The sequence below is a fragment of the Talpa europaea genome (genome assembly GCF_964194135.1).
Source record: "Talpa europaea genome assembly, chromosome: X".
Taxonomy (NCBI): Eukaryota; Metazoa; Chordata; class Mammalia; order Eulipotyphla; family Talpidae; genus Talpa; species Talpa europaea.
In genome coordinates, this window is record NC_140081.1 from 82925912 (window position 1) to 82938367 (window position 12456).

A 12456-nucleotide genomic window follows, 5' to 3' on the forward strand; every position below is an offset into this window, starting at 1 on the left:
TCCAGACGAGCTCAGGTGCATCTTTTCTGGAATGCTGTGATCAGATCTGCCTCTGGAGAGGCGCTGGCACAAGTAACACAAAAATTCAGCTTCATACACAAGTAATTTCACAAAGGTGTACTCTCCTTTCTTGTCTAACAATATTAAGATTTTGGGAAACAGAAATAGTTGAAAGAATCAATAAATGTCAGGACAGCTCTTGTTCTCTAACTCCAGGCAATACTGATAACAGATGAAAATGGCTCCATACAAGTGTGATGATCATAACTGGATTGATAATTAAGATCAATGGGATATCAGCTACCAAAGGGTTAATTGTATTCTTTTGTATTCTGAGCCAAAATGATCTGCTCTGGGGTGGAGTCTCAAATTTCTGGAGCACAAACAATGTGAACCAGAGGAACACTGGGTGTCAGGTGGTATTTCTGGGTCCAAATGCCATCAAGTACCAGGTAGCGTCATTGTCATCAGCTGTGAAATGGTCTTGCCAACTCTACTGTTCTGTGATTCAAACACTACTAGCTGTCTTTAGATATCCTAAAGCAGGTTTTCTCTTTGCTTTTCACTTTCATGAAAGGAGAAAACTAATCCTGTTTATACATATGAAATTTGGTATTTTATACTTTCCAGTGGGAGAATAGTTTTACAGGAAATAATAAATCTAAGTGGATGCAAATTATCATGTTTTACCATGTAATAATAATAGTAAACTCAATAATTGATACAGAAGATAGGCCACATACCATCAGAACTAACTACTATTTTACTTGGTTATAAAATTATTTCATAGGGATGAGTAATATGAATTTAGCTCAGCACTGTGGAGTATGAGACACTCTGTCTTCATCCAAAGGAAGCTAAAACTTCTCCATTACAATTTTCAAATACGTAGTAAGACAAAGAAATCCAAACAAAAAGGCTTACTTATGACGTCAGAAACTGTAGTGAATAAGGTTTGGGAAGGGCAACATTTGACATATATCACAGAAGCTTGCTCCTTCTCTGAAGTGTTTAGTGAAACTAGAAACTCAGTTGAACTTAAGTTAAAGACATTTGTGCACCTCCTTCCAAGAACTTTTAAATAAATCCAAGAATAATTTTGTAAGTCTTCCTACCCCCTCCACACCTACCATTTCTCCAAACCTGTACTCAGGTTCCAACTGTGATCCACAGAAGAGACTGTACATTTGGGGAGGAAAGGCCTCACTTGGAACCAATTCTCTTTCACCCTGACTGACTTTTGCTAGATTGCATCTTACTTATTATTCAAAGAGTAGTCTAAGAGCATGAGCCATTTGCATTTGGAAAATGGCACTTGTATAAAAGGTTACATTGCGGTGGTTTTTACACACTTTCCTTCAATATGTAAAAACTATCTCCACACCTCCTCTCTCCCTATTTAATTTATAACCTGTAATTAGCATACCTTTAAGCCTCCAAGTACCAATTTCACAGCTGAAGATGACAAATAGCTCCATTTTAGACACTCAACCTAGGAGATAGTATCCTTGAGCCACAAAAAAATGGAATGGGAACTTTACATAATTTTTAGCATAAATGCTGAAAAATTCGTTCAAAGGCAAATTCTTGTTTTTCAAGCTATTTAAGAGGGGTAAAAATAGGGGTTAATGTTTTAAGAAGTTTCCTGGTTTTTGCAGGTAATTATTTCTCTCTCACAAAAATCCAGTAATGTAATCGTATTATGCAAGGTCAGATCTGCAGGTGCCAATTATACACATGCATGTTTATGTGTGCAGGTTTTGTGCACACTCAAACATGAGGACTTTGAAATGTTTGCCCCTAGAAACCTATAGAAATATTTTTATATAGAGAGAGCATATTAACATTAATCTGGTATGTTTTTCAAGCACATGTATTTCTGTTTCCCATTAATAACATTGCAGTTGAAATCATTTTAGTTGAAACACCACACTTATACAATAAACCACTGTAGTATGTAAAAGCCTAACACAACACACCACAACACACCACAATACAGTACAATACAATACAATAACAGGGGAAATGGTATTAGATATATTTGTTACATTCTAAATCAACCCAATAGATTACTGTGTAAACAAAACAGTAAGGTAACACTTCAAAAAAGACGAACATTTATCCACCAAGAATGCCCAGTAAACCAACAGTTCACTGTGGATATCTACTCAGCATAATGGTTACTGGAAAATCACAAAGAATAATGTAACAAATCACAAATTCTTATGATCATGTTCTATCTAATAATTCAAATAAGACAGATGGTAGTTATTAGTTTTCTATTTACGTTTTAACAGCTTCATTGATTGTGTAATGCTTTATTTTTATTTTAATTAGTTGGTTGTTATGTTTGTTTTGTTTAATAGATTGAATGCACCACACTTATGATCGTGTTGGTAGAAGAGGACAAACGAGAATGAGAATATATATAGAAAGGCCGAATGGAGGTTCTCACGGAGAGATTCTGATACTCCATACCTCTGTTGTTCAGAATTTCAACTGAAATGGAAAAAAAAAAGAAAGAGAGAGAAATATTAAAGGGTTATTGAAGTAGGTATCAGGATACATGGTTCTTGTTCCAGTTCTGTGTATGAACTATGCCAAGATATTCCCCATTCTAAATTCCACATTCTACATCTCAGAAAACGCGGCTGTTGGAAACGGTCATCCAAGAGTCATAGGCTAGAATGTTTGATGGCTCTCATTAAGTGCTAATGTGGAGAGTGGTCTTAAGTTAATACAGATGCACTCCATCATTTAAGGCATCAGTTACACAATGCCAAAACTCTTTGACAAACATTCACCCATTCATTCATTTCCCTCTACAATTACATATTGAGAGCATCTGTTTGATACCAAACATTTTAAAATATGAAATTATTAAATACGTTAAACTTCTATCTGTTTGTTTTGGAGTCATGCAGAATTAGCCTAGATGTGAAACCTAGGTGTGCAGTGTTTCACAAAATTCCATTTTTGACCTTCGGATAAATTTTCAACAACCGTTACATACTTAAGTCATTGTGTTCTGCCAATACCTCCAAATTTTCGAATAGAATAAATGCATTGAAAAATGAATCACTATTCCCAAATCGGTAATATTGGAAAGCTAACTATCGTCAATAACTTTTGTGTATCTTGATGTGAACCACCTCATGGGGCTCAGCCAAGTGTCTGCAAAATCTGTATTTTCATTTTTGGTGCCATTTCCAAGTTGCCACTATCCCAACTGATACCCCTGCAAACATTGCAAGTAACAGTTACTTTACTGATTCCATGTACTCAAAGGTGTCTTTTAAAAACATTCCTTAACATTGAAGGGACATATTTATCTCAAGTACAGCTATAGGGTTTGTCCAGAACAGTTAGTGCTCTGGGTAAGTGTGTTCTGTGCAGGAAAGAAATATTAAGCAGGTTCTGGGGAACTAGTCCATCAGGAGAATGGAATTATTGCCTCCATCAACCAAATGAAACATTCCAGTTGTGAAAACTTCAAAATTTCAATGACTAATGTATGCAATTCAGAATCTGTGCACTTGTTTAATAAGCCCCTATAACTAATTAAGATACCTATGAGTCTTAAGTGGCTTCAAAAGTCACATGTTCCAAGCTAATGATTGCTCAAATTAAGTGTGTGCTATTACAGACTCTGGACCAGGCAAAGGAGATCAAGAGGGAAGGGGGAAAATTCAACAACAACAATGGCAACAACAATGACAACAAAAATTATCTCTAAAAAGCCGTGGTTTGAATGAAAATGATCATATACCTAAATTATGTTACTCAAAACAGCTGGAGCAATCCTGATTGACTTACATAGGAAGCAACACAACAGCGGAGTATAAAAGCACTAGTTTCTGCACTGTCATAGGGGAAGTGTATTGCTTACTGTCTTTAAGATAATTTCAGTCAAATTGTGACAAAATTACTTTGCTTTATTTCCATTAAATAATGAAGCTAGAAAAATGTTAAAGAATTACAATTCAAGCGTGATTTATGTCTTCGGCTAACAAATCATACCCCTTTAATAATAGGACAACATTTCAGAACTTCCAAGCTCATTGGGAAAATAGAGTACCAGCTTCCATTTCTATACAAGCATATTTGCTTTTCATTTTTCAATTGGGAAAATTTGGAATGCTTAAATTAAACTCTAAGTTATAAGCAATTCTATTCATTAAAATATGCTCCAAACTCTTTGGCAATTGTATAAATAAAAAACATAACCTATAAATATTACTTATATTAATACTTAAAGAAACTTACTGTTCTACTGGTAACTTCTACATCTGAGAAACAAACATGCTGCTATTCAGTTCATCTATTGATAATTGGGGTATCTATAGTAGTAAAAAAGATTTTAGATTAAAATAGTTTCTAGAGAGAATTCCATTTATTCTGTTCACTGCTTGGACATGGTAATCAATAACCATAAATCAACTCTACAGAACTTTTAGACCCATTAACCATATCCACTAGTAGCTAATTTTGCAAAGCACAGATGAGAACGTGGTTTGTTTCCCCAATGAGTTAATGCTCTGTGTGCTGTGTAGTTCTCATGCTTGTAACTGACACAGCAGAGATACGGGCAGTCTTTCAGCATGGTTACCACTTTAAATAAGGCAAACCAATGATAATATTACACAGTAATTATCACATGTATTGCCTTACAATTTCAAGACTTCTGAAAAAAAGTTATAATTCATTGTCTAACTCTGATTGGAAATACCTAAAGCAAGTGAAAATCAAAACAACACAAGCACATCAAATGTCAGCATGAGAAGGAATTTCTGATGCAATCACTGGGTAATGATAGAAGTTATCTGTGTCTTGGAAAGAAATGCACTATCTTGCTTTCTTTCCAGTGGATCTGAAGGTAAAGGTGATGATTACTAAGTGAGAATTCAAACACAATAACCAAAAAATGGTAGTAAAATAATATAAGCTCTCCCTTTGACTAATGAGGAAACATTTAAGAAATATTTAGTATATACATTTGAGGATTGGTGTGGCAGCAACAACTGTATACTTAACATATCAAGAGTGACATCTGGGAACTGATTCAAAAGGAGAAAACTCTCCTGATCATCTTGGGATGAGTAGTAAAGCAGATACATCCCTCTAGAATATACAACCCGTCCCCAACCTTCTAAATATAACGACTACTTAATAAACACCTAAGAAAATGGACCAAATCTCTCACCAATCCAAAAAGCATATACTGTGCTTAACCCACACACTGTAGTTAGCTAGGTCTGAACAGGTGAAATAAATGGCCAAACCTGATTGCCTGTAGCCGTTGCAGCGAACGGAACGCTGGTGGCAGGTGTTGTCGCTGCGGACACAGTGGTAGGTGTAGCACCGTGCATCATGGGCACTTTCAGTAGGAAACCATGGAAGCAACACACAGGAAGTTGGAGCATTTATGCAACCATGACATAAACGACGTATGGGGCATGGTGGGTATCACAGCAACAAGCCATGTGACATCATCATGATGGATACACCAAGGTGCAACATGCAACAGTCAGTGCAAAGCAACACAGCATGGAAGGTGGAAAAATTTGAAAAGAGAAAAGGGGAAAGCCAATTATAGTTATCATTAAGGAAAACAGAATCATTCTCAACATTTAGTTAGTTTTTGAGCAGAATCACATTGTAGTTGACGCAAAAGGTCAAAATTTCAGAAGGAGTTACACTGGGGGACATGAAAAATCTGATTTTATCAAGACTATCTATCTGAATAACTGATTAAGCAGATAAGTAACTGGGGTGCACATACAAAATGGGAAAAGAGAATTGTAAATCGTGTTTGGGTTCACTAAGTTATGGACATGAGTGCTGTCACTGGATTTGCAGGTGCAAAGGGACAAGTTACATGTATACTTACCAGATATGCATGCAAAAAAAATGGTAGTTCAAATGGTAGATATCTGGGAGGGGAGCAGATATGAAAAATACAGTGGACTAGGCATGCAGGTTTCTAAGTATACCTAGCAAACCCCTTGGAAACCCTGGCTATTCTTCAAACAAATACGCAGGGTACTTCATAGTAAATATCTGACAAAACCTTATCTTCACTGCAAATATTACAGCTACAAGCAGCTGCAACATCTCTTTCAGCATGTTTTCTCTGCCTTTTCTAGTATCTATTTCCTTTTGAAAGCTTTTTGGATCTTTTTCATTTCTGGCTCATTGTGGGAAGCAAACCAAGAAATTAAAGTGTGGATGAGAATGTATGAATGGTAAAGCGTGCAAATACAATAATTTCTGTCTATATTGATGGAATTCAGGTTTTCTGAACATCTACAGAGGTGAATGGCCTGGAGAGAGGAAGATCAACAGTTGCAATGTCATAGAAATCATAAATATACCCCAAATGGTGATTAACTGATACTCTGTAGTTTCCTTTTGCCTATTTTGGTTATTGATTACCTATACCTGTCCCTTATTGTGTCACATGCTAATTCTAAAAACACTGGCTTTCCATAGGGGAGCACAGCAACTGTACAGGCAGCAGCACCACTGAAGCATGCAGTTGACATTCCTGCACAGAACTCTTAGATGCGAGGACAGGAGCGCACAATCACAAAATGTGGAGACAAAGACACATTTTATGAACTTGCATGCAGAGTCTGTTCTTCTAATCATATGCGTATAATGCTCCTGTTAGTATCAAGGGAAATGTCTTTCATTCCTACAGGGGACAACCAATCTCTGAATAACAGAGGCCTTACCTCCGCCGCCAGGGTTCACATCTTGCTATGTTAGCGAGTGCTACTACTATGTGGCTGTCATTTTGATCTTCTATTTTATCTCAGTAAACCCATTAGTTCCTTTTGGGCTCTGCATCTACACTGCTCAACCAATGGGGTGGAGATCAAACTGTTGCAAATTCTCTAAAAGGATGAAGGGAGCAGGATTAATGTGAGATGGTGGGCTGGGGTGAGCTAATTCCTCCCTGCATCCAACAGAGCTATTTTCCCTTGGTCTGTTCCTGGTGCACATGGGGGGCTATCTGAGCTGTGAACTCCCTAAGAGTTCCTCTTGAGAGGAAGCAAGTCAGTTTCTCACTGTCTTCAGTGTTAGTGGCAAACAGTGGATTCAAGTTGGCTACCATATTGTATTGGTGACTTATTAAAGGATCTGTGTGTAACCAGTTGCTAAAAGTCACATACCGCCAATGAGTCATTTTGAAATGATTCTGTTGTGTCACAGAACACTAAAGAATGCTTGAGATTCACTTAACTCATCCTTTCTCAACATTTAGCATTGAATGAGTTAGATATTATGGATAACTTTTGTTAGAGGAATTCTTGTCATATTTTACAAATTATATGTTTGAAATATTTGATGACTTCTTAGTAACAGATGAAGTTAAGAACACAACTCACTGTTCTAGCTAGAAAAGAAATGTTTTGAAATATTTCGGCTGTAATATTTTAGGGCGAAAATGGAGGCATGGCAGGGTCAGTGTTTGGCCACAGTGGCAACCCAGAGGAGTTGAGAGTGCAGAACTGTTGTGATTCCACAAAGGCAGGAAACAGACAGCACCATAATCAACCTTAAATGCTCAGAAAATATCCAGCCACATCATTCAGTCACGCATCAATTTCATAGACACAACACAAAAGGACTTTTTTCAGATTAGAAAAAGTTGAGAATTGTTGTACAAAACCTACCAATACTTGGAGTGGGTGCCATGCACAGTATTGGCCCTGTACACCATGCAGAAAAGCGTGAAAAGTAAAGAAAAGAGATATTTCATTATTAAAGCTTTATTGATAGGAATAATTTTTAACTAGAAAGATATTCTTTGCAATATTAATCAGCACATGCAAATCCAGTTATCTCCCATGCTTACAATTATAGCTTAGTTTTAAGATCACAAACCCAGGTAATCAAAGTAATTCTTGGATTCTTAGGTATTAAAATGAACATTATTTTTGAAAAGAATTACCTCATTTGAATTACATATTTATTTTGGACCAATACATCCTAAGTCACTTTTATCATGAAAGGAAGAAGAATTTTAATTCATTACATATAATTAAAATAGGCACTGGGATCTGGCACCTGGTGCTCATATATCTATTCAGAGTGATCACCTACCATCACTTGTTACCTTCACCTTGTAATTGAGACTTTACTATAACATATGGCAAGTAGACTTTTCATTAAGAGGGGGCTCTCAACCTGACAGGGTTTTTCTTTTCTTTTTATTTTGCTATTAATTAAGGAGAAAAGGACTCTTCTGACATTTTGGCTTATAAATCTATAATTGAAATTGGCTAAATTGGGCAAAAAAGTATAAAAATTTTAAAAATTGTGTGTCTTTTGCACAATGTCGTGAAGAGCTACTAAATTTAGAAAGCAGACAAAAGACTGGTGTTTTTAATGGCTTCTCTCAAACTTCACTAACTGATTATTTTATCATTAACTGATTATTTTATCAGCTAAGCAACAGGGCATCTCAAGTTCAGGTATACAATACTAAGTGTTTACTATGTTTATATAATTAACAAGGCTTTCTAATTGATTTTTAGAGAATGTGTCATTTTCATTTCATAATAATTTCCAAACCAGGGAATTTATACTGGTGAAAACAAATTCCCAGCATTTAGTATTTTTAATTTAATTCCTAACAAACTATATGCTTATTTTCAAAGTACTGAACCACTGGAAGAAAATTATCTACCCTGATATATAATATTTGTTTGAACACAAGTCTGGCTTAAATTTTCTATACAATTTGGCTCAAAACTGCTATGCTATTAAATATAGTTGACTCTAAGAGTTTAAACGTTCATATATTAATACTGCATTGCACAGTACTGTAATATAAATTCATTTTATACATATTATACTACACTATAATTTAAGTTTATGGACAGTTATTATAACTACTTTTGACATGTCAAAAAACATAGACTATATTTTTGCAATCCTGAAGCTGGGAAAAATTTTCTTTAGTTGACTACATTCTTGCAAACTTGATTCTCACATTTTATAGATATTGTGGCAGAATAGAGAAATCTCGGGTTTTTTTTTTTTAAGTACTTTTTTCTTACATTGTTTTGGAGGGCAAGCCACTGTCTGTGAAAGTGATACCTAAGAGTCAAGGAATTAGTTTGAGGCTGAACCAAGTAAATGGACCAGAAGCAGCACAATTTAAGAATTGCTAAGAAGAAACCTTAACAGTGTTTCCCAGTTTGATTTCAAACCATTACTTTTCTGGAATTCCAGGAAACGTCTATTCTAAATACTAGCAGATCCAACTTAAATGCTTTCTTTTGTTTCTAATCAAAATCCCTGGAGGCAGTTGTGGCATAAAAGCTCTCTGAGTGCTGGTGTGCACCATAAACTTTCCCAAGAGCACTAAGCTTGCAGCCCTGGCCCGGTCCTCACCTGCGGGGATGAACGCCGGCTGCGGGAGCTGCAGGTTAGCCAGAGCCTGTTGGCAGTGAAAAACACCGGGATTAAAGACCGGGGTGGCACCGTTGGTCTTTTCAATTGCTGATCTCTTTGGTATCAGTTGAAGTGTGCCAGGCTGAAGGGCCTGAGGAAGAAACATGGGTTAATAAATATAACGAAAGAAAGCAAAGAATGTACCCAGACCCAGCAAGCATCAGTTAGCTACGGCTCAGCCAGAACCTTTGCAAGCAGAGCCATCGAGCAAGACATTCAACAAGTAGTGGCCCCACAGCAAGGCAGCCAGCTGCAAAGATGAAGCCATTCTTAGTCCAAAACAGAAAGTAAACACCTGAGGGGGGATGGGATGGGAAGCTTTGCAACTTCACTAATTTAGGCAATAAATTATTGGAGCAGGATGTGACAGGAAGCTGTGAACAGCACATAATCCTGTAAAATGAAGATCTCAGGGAAGCTCATCTATTACTCCATTAAAATGAGATTAGCAGAAGCAACCTATATAGCAGGAAAGAGATTTCTGCCAGTTAAAATCTGATATGGATTGATGTGATAAATGGTATGTAGGTGATAACACATGTCAGTAGAGCAGAGTTTGATGCTCTTGCTTCATAAAATATAAGTGTTCAAACCAGGACTTCAGGTTCAAATCCTGTAACTCTGTATTTCCCAATTGACATGCAAGGGAAACACACATGTATTATCCCCTCCCCCCATACAATACACAGTTAGCAAAATGTATGCCCTTCCCATTTATAGAGGCTTGCTGTGCATTTCAGTATGTGCCTACTATTTGCTTGAAGTCTTTGTAAAGGTTTAATTCTATAAGGCATTAATTAGTATTTTAAAATCCTCTTTTCATGTCTACCTTTCTTTCAAAATCCCACTGTGCTTATAATACTCCCCTGGATCAGATTCACTGACATTATCTAACTCCCCCCCCCCCAGCAAATAAGTCCCAGCCACAGCAATTAGGTATGGCCCAAATTCTGAAGGAGACAGGAACTCGTACACAAGAACCAGCCTTCCAAGTGCAAAAGGGGCATTCAGTGACCTCCTTATTCCTGTAGATGATGACAGCCTAAGATACCGATTTCTATTTTCTTCTGATCACTTAAAAAATACATAGAAGCTACTTTCAGTGAAGTCAATCTACATGAATCCCTCTTTTACAAAGTGTTTCATCTTTGAATCCTTAAAAAGTGTAAAAAGCTTAAATTTCATCAATTCTCCTGTGATTAATTTTACCTCAAACAAATTACTATAGGCCTTTGATCTCATGACTAAGACTCTGCGCTGATCCACTACTTAGAAAGGAATTTTATATTGACATTCACAAGTGGTCAACTGAAGACCTACTATCTGATATTTAACTCTACCTGGAAATTTGGGGCTCACTTTTAACATCAAAACACACCTAAATCATCAGAAATGGGAACATGCATGAAGGCCCCATGCCTGAGAAGCCACTCGTACATCCCAATGCACACGAGAGCCTTTATTTTCAGGGGGTCAACTCTCTCCCTCCATCCTGTTTCTGAACTCTACACCACCAAACAGAAATAATCCAAAAATTGGAGGCTTACATTCTGCATGGAACATTCTGGATTCCTTGCTATTATCACTGCTTAAACTTTCCTCATTCAAAAGAATTTTTTATGTTGATTTTTAAAATGTAATGTATTTATGTATAATTATTTATTTACATCATTGTTCATTTTTGTACAATATTTTATTCCCCACCCCATTCAAAAGAATTTGGAACAAAAAAACTTGGTAAAATCTTTTCCAATATTCAATCATGGATTATGTTGTCCAAATCAAGAGAGAAAATGAGTTTGTTCCTTTTTGGTGCTTACATTTTCACAAACACTTGGGTTCAGTTCTGACAGAATAGAGAACATGGGACTTTGCCTTCCAAGCATAACCCGTGAGAAAAGCTTAGAGAAATCTCTGGTATCTATTTTAGAGCAAAGACCTTGGAATCACACTCATAGGGAAAAGGGACTGACTTCTTTGGGGTAGTAAGTGTGAGTTCCAGTTACAGCAAAGTAGATTTCGCTCGCTCCTCAAGCAGAAGACCGTAATAAATAGGGCTACTTGAAGATAAATGTCTCTGTCTTACGAAAAGGTAAGGTATCTGTCATGGGCTTCCAAGTCAGACAGGTGGCTTCCCCCCCAGTCAGGAAACATGAGGTTTTCTCAGGATTTTGTCCCTTCTTGGGGCCGTGATACACTACTACATGAAAAAAAGGCCCAGGCAGGGGCGCAGGCAGTTGAGCACAGCGCTGTGAAGCTGCCCGCAGCCTCTGCAGTGCCAGTTCAATCACTGCCAGCTGTGGAGCAACCCACATGGTGCAGAGGACCTCTCCTGTCTCGCCCGCTGCTCCCCTCAGCAGTGTGTTTCAGTCAGTCTGCCTGTTCTGTTCCCCACTCTGTGTCTGGTGAATCCTCTCACCCTCCCGCACATCTGGCCTGTACCCCAGCTCTTGTATACATAAAATAAAATCTTAAAAAAAAAAGCCCAGGCAGAAAAACAAATAGCAAAACAATTGACAGCTGCGATGAATTGAAGTCATCCTAATTTCTATTTTGCAACCTATCACACTGTAGTGTTACATAAACATTTTTTATTCCTCCTTCCTTTTGGTGTTGCAATGAACTAACTTCTCCCCAAAACTGGCTTGCCAGGGCAACGCAACAGCCAGACCTATTCTCCCATCTCTGCAGAAAATCCCCCCTCTCGACCCCACCATGACTGGCTTGAAACCACTCCCCTGGAAGGAAAGAGAACCTTAATCTTTGGGAAATTAGAACCTGTTCACCAGTGCATCTTCCACCCTGGGGGTTTAGAGTGGGCTGCAGGATGTTACTAGCTAAGTGTGCAGAGAGGGGGCTCCAGAAGCGGGAAGTGAGCTGTCTGCCCTTTTAGGATATTAAGGTTAATTAGGCTATAAAAGCCACTCAAAATAATTTCCTGTTTAAATTATGTAAGTTACTCATTGTTTAAAAATGGAAGAAAGGCAC

General features: G+C 37.4%; 1 protein-coding gene across 3 annotated transcripts in view; it reads right to left on the minus strand.

Annotated features, from left to right (window-relative positions):
- Positions 1-2487: 2487 nt before the first annotated feature.
- MBNL3 (muscleblind like splicing regulator 3) overlaps positions 2488-12456 on the minus strand; it is a gene marked incomplete at both ends in the record, with an annotated part of 52573 nt that continues 42604 nt past the window's right edge. Inside the window, 4 exons of one of the 3 annotated variants that reach the window (XM_084258498.1) lie at positions 2488-2499; positions 5283-5377; positions 7683-7718; positions 9409-9559. In XM_084258498.1, coding sequence (XP_084114624.1) covers positions 2488-2499; positions 5283-5377; positions 7683-7718; positions 9409-9559 — 294 coding nt within the window. Of the gene's footprint in view, positions 2500-4283; positions 4341-5282; positions 5378-7682; positions 7719-9408; positions 9560-12456 lie in introns of those variants that run through there. The other 2 variants (XM_084258499.1, XM_084258497.1) reach the window with 2 other exon arrangements.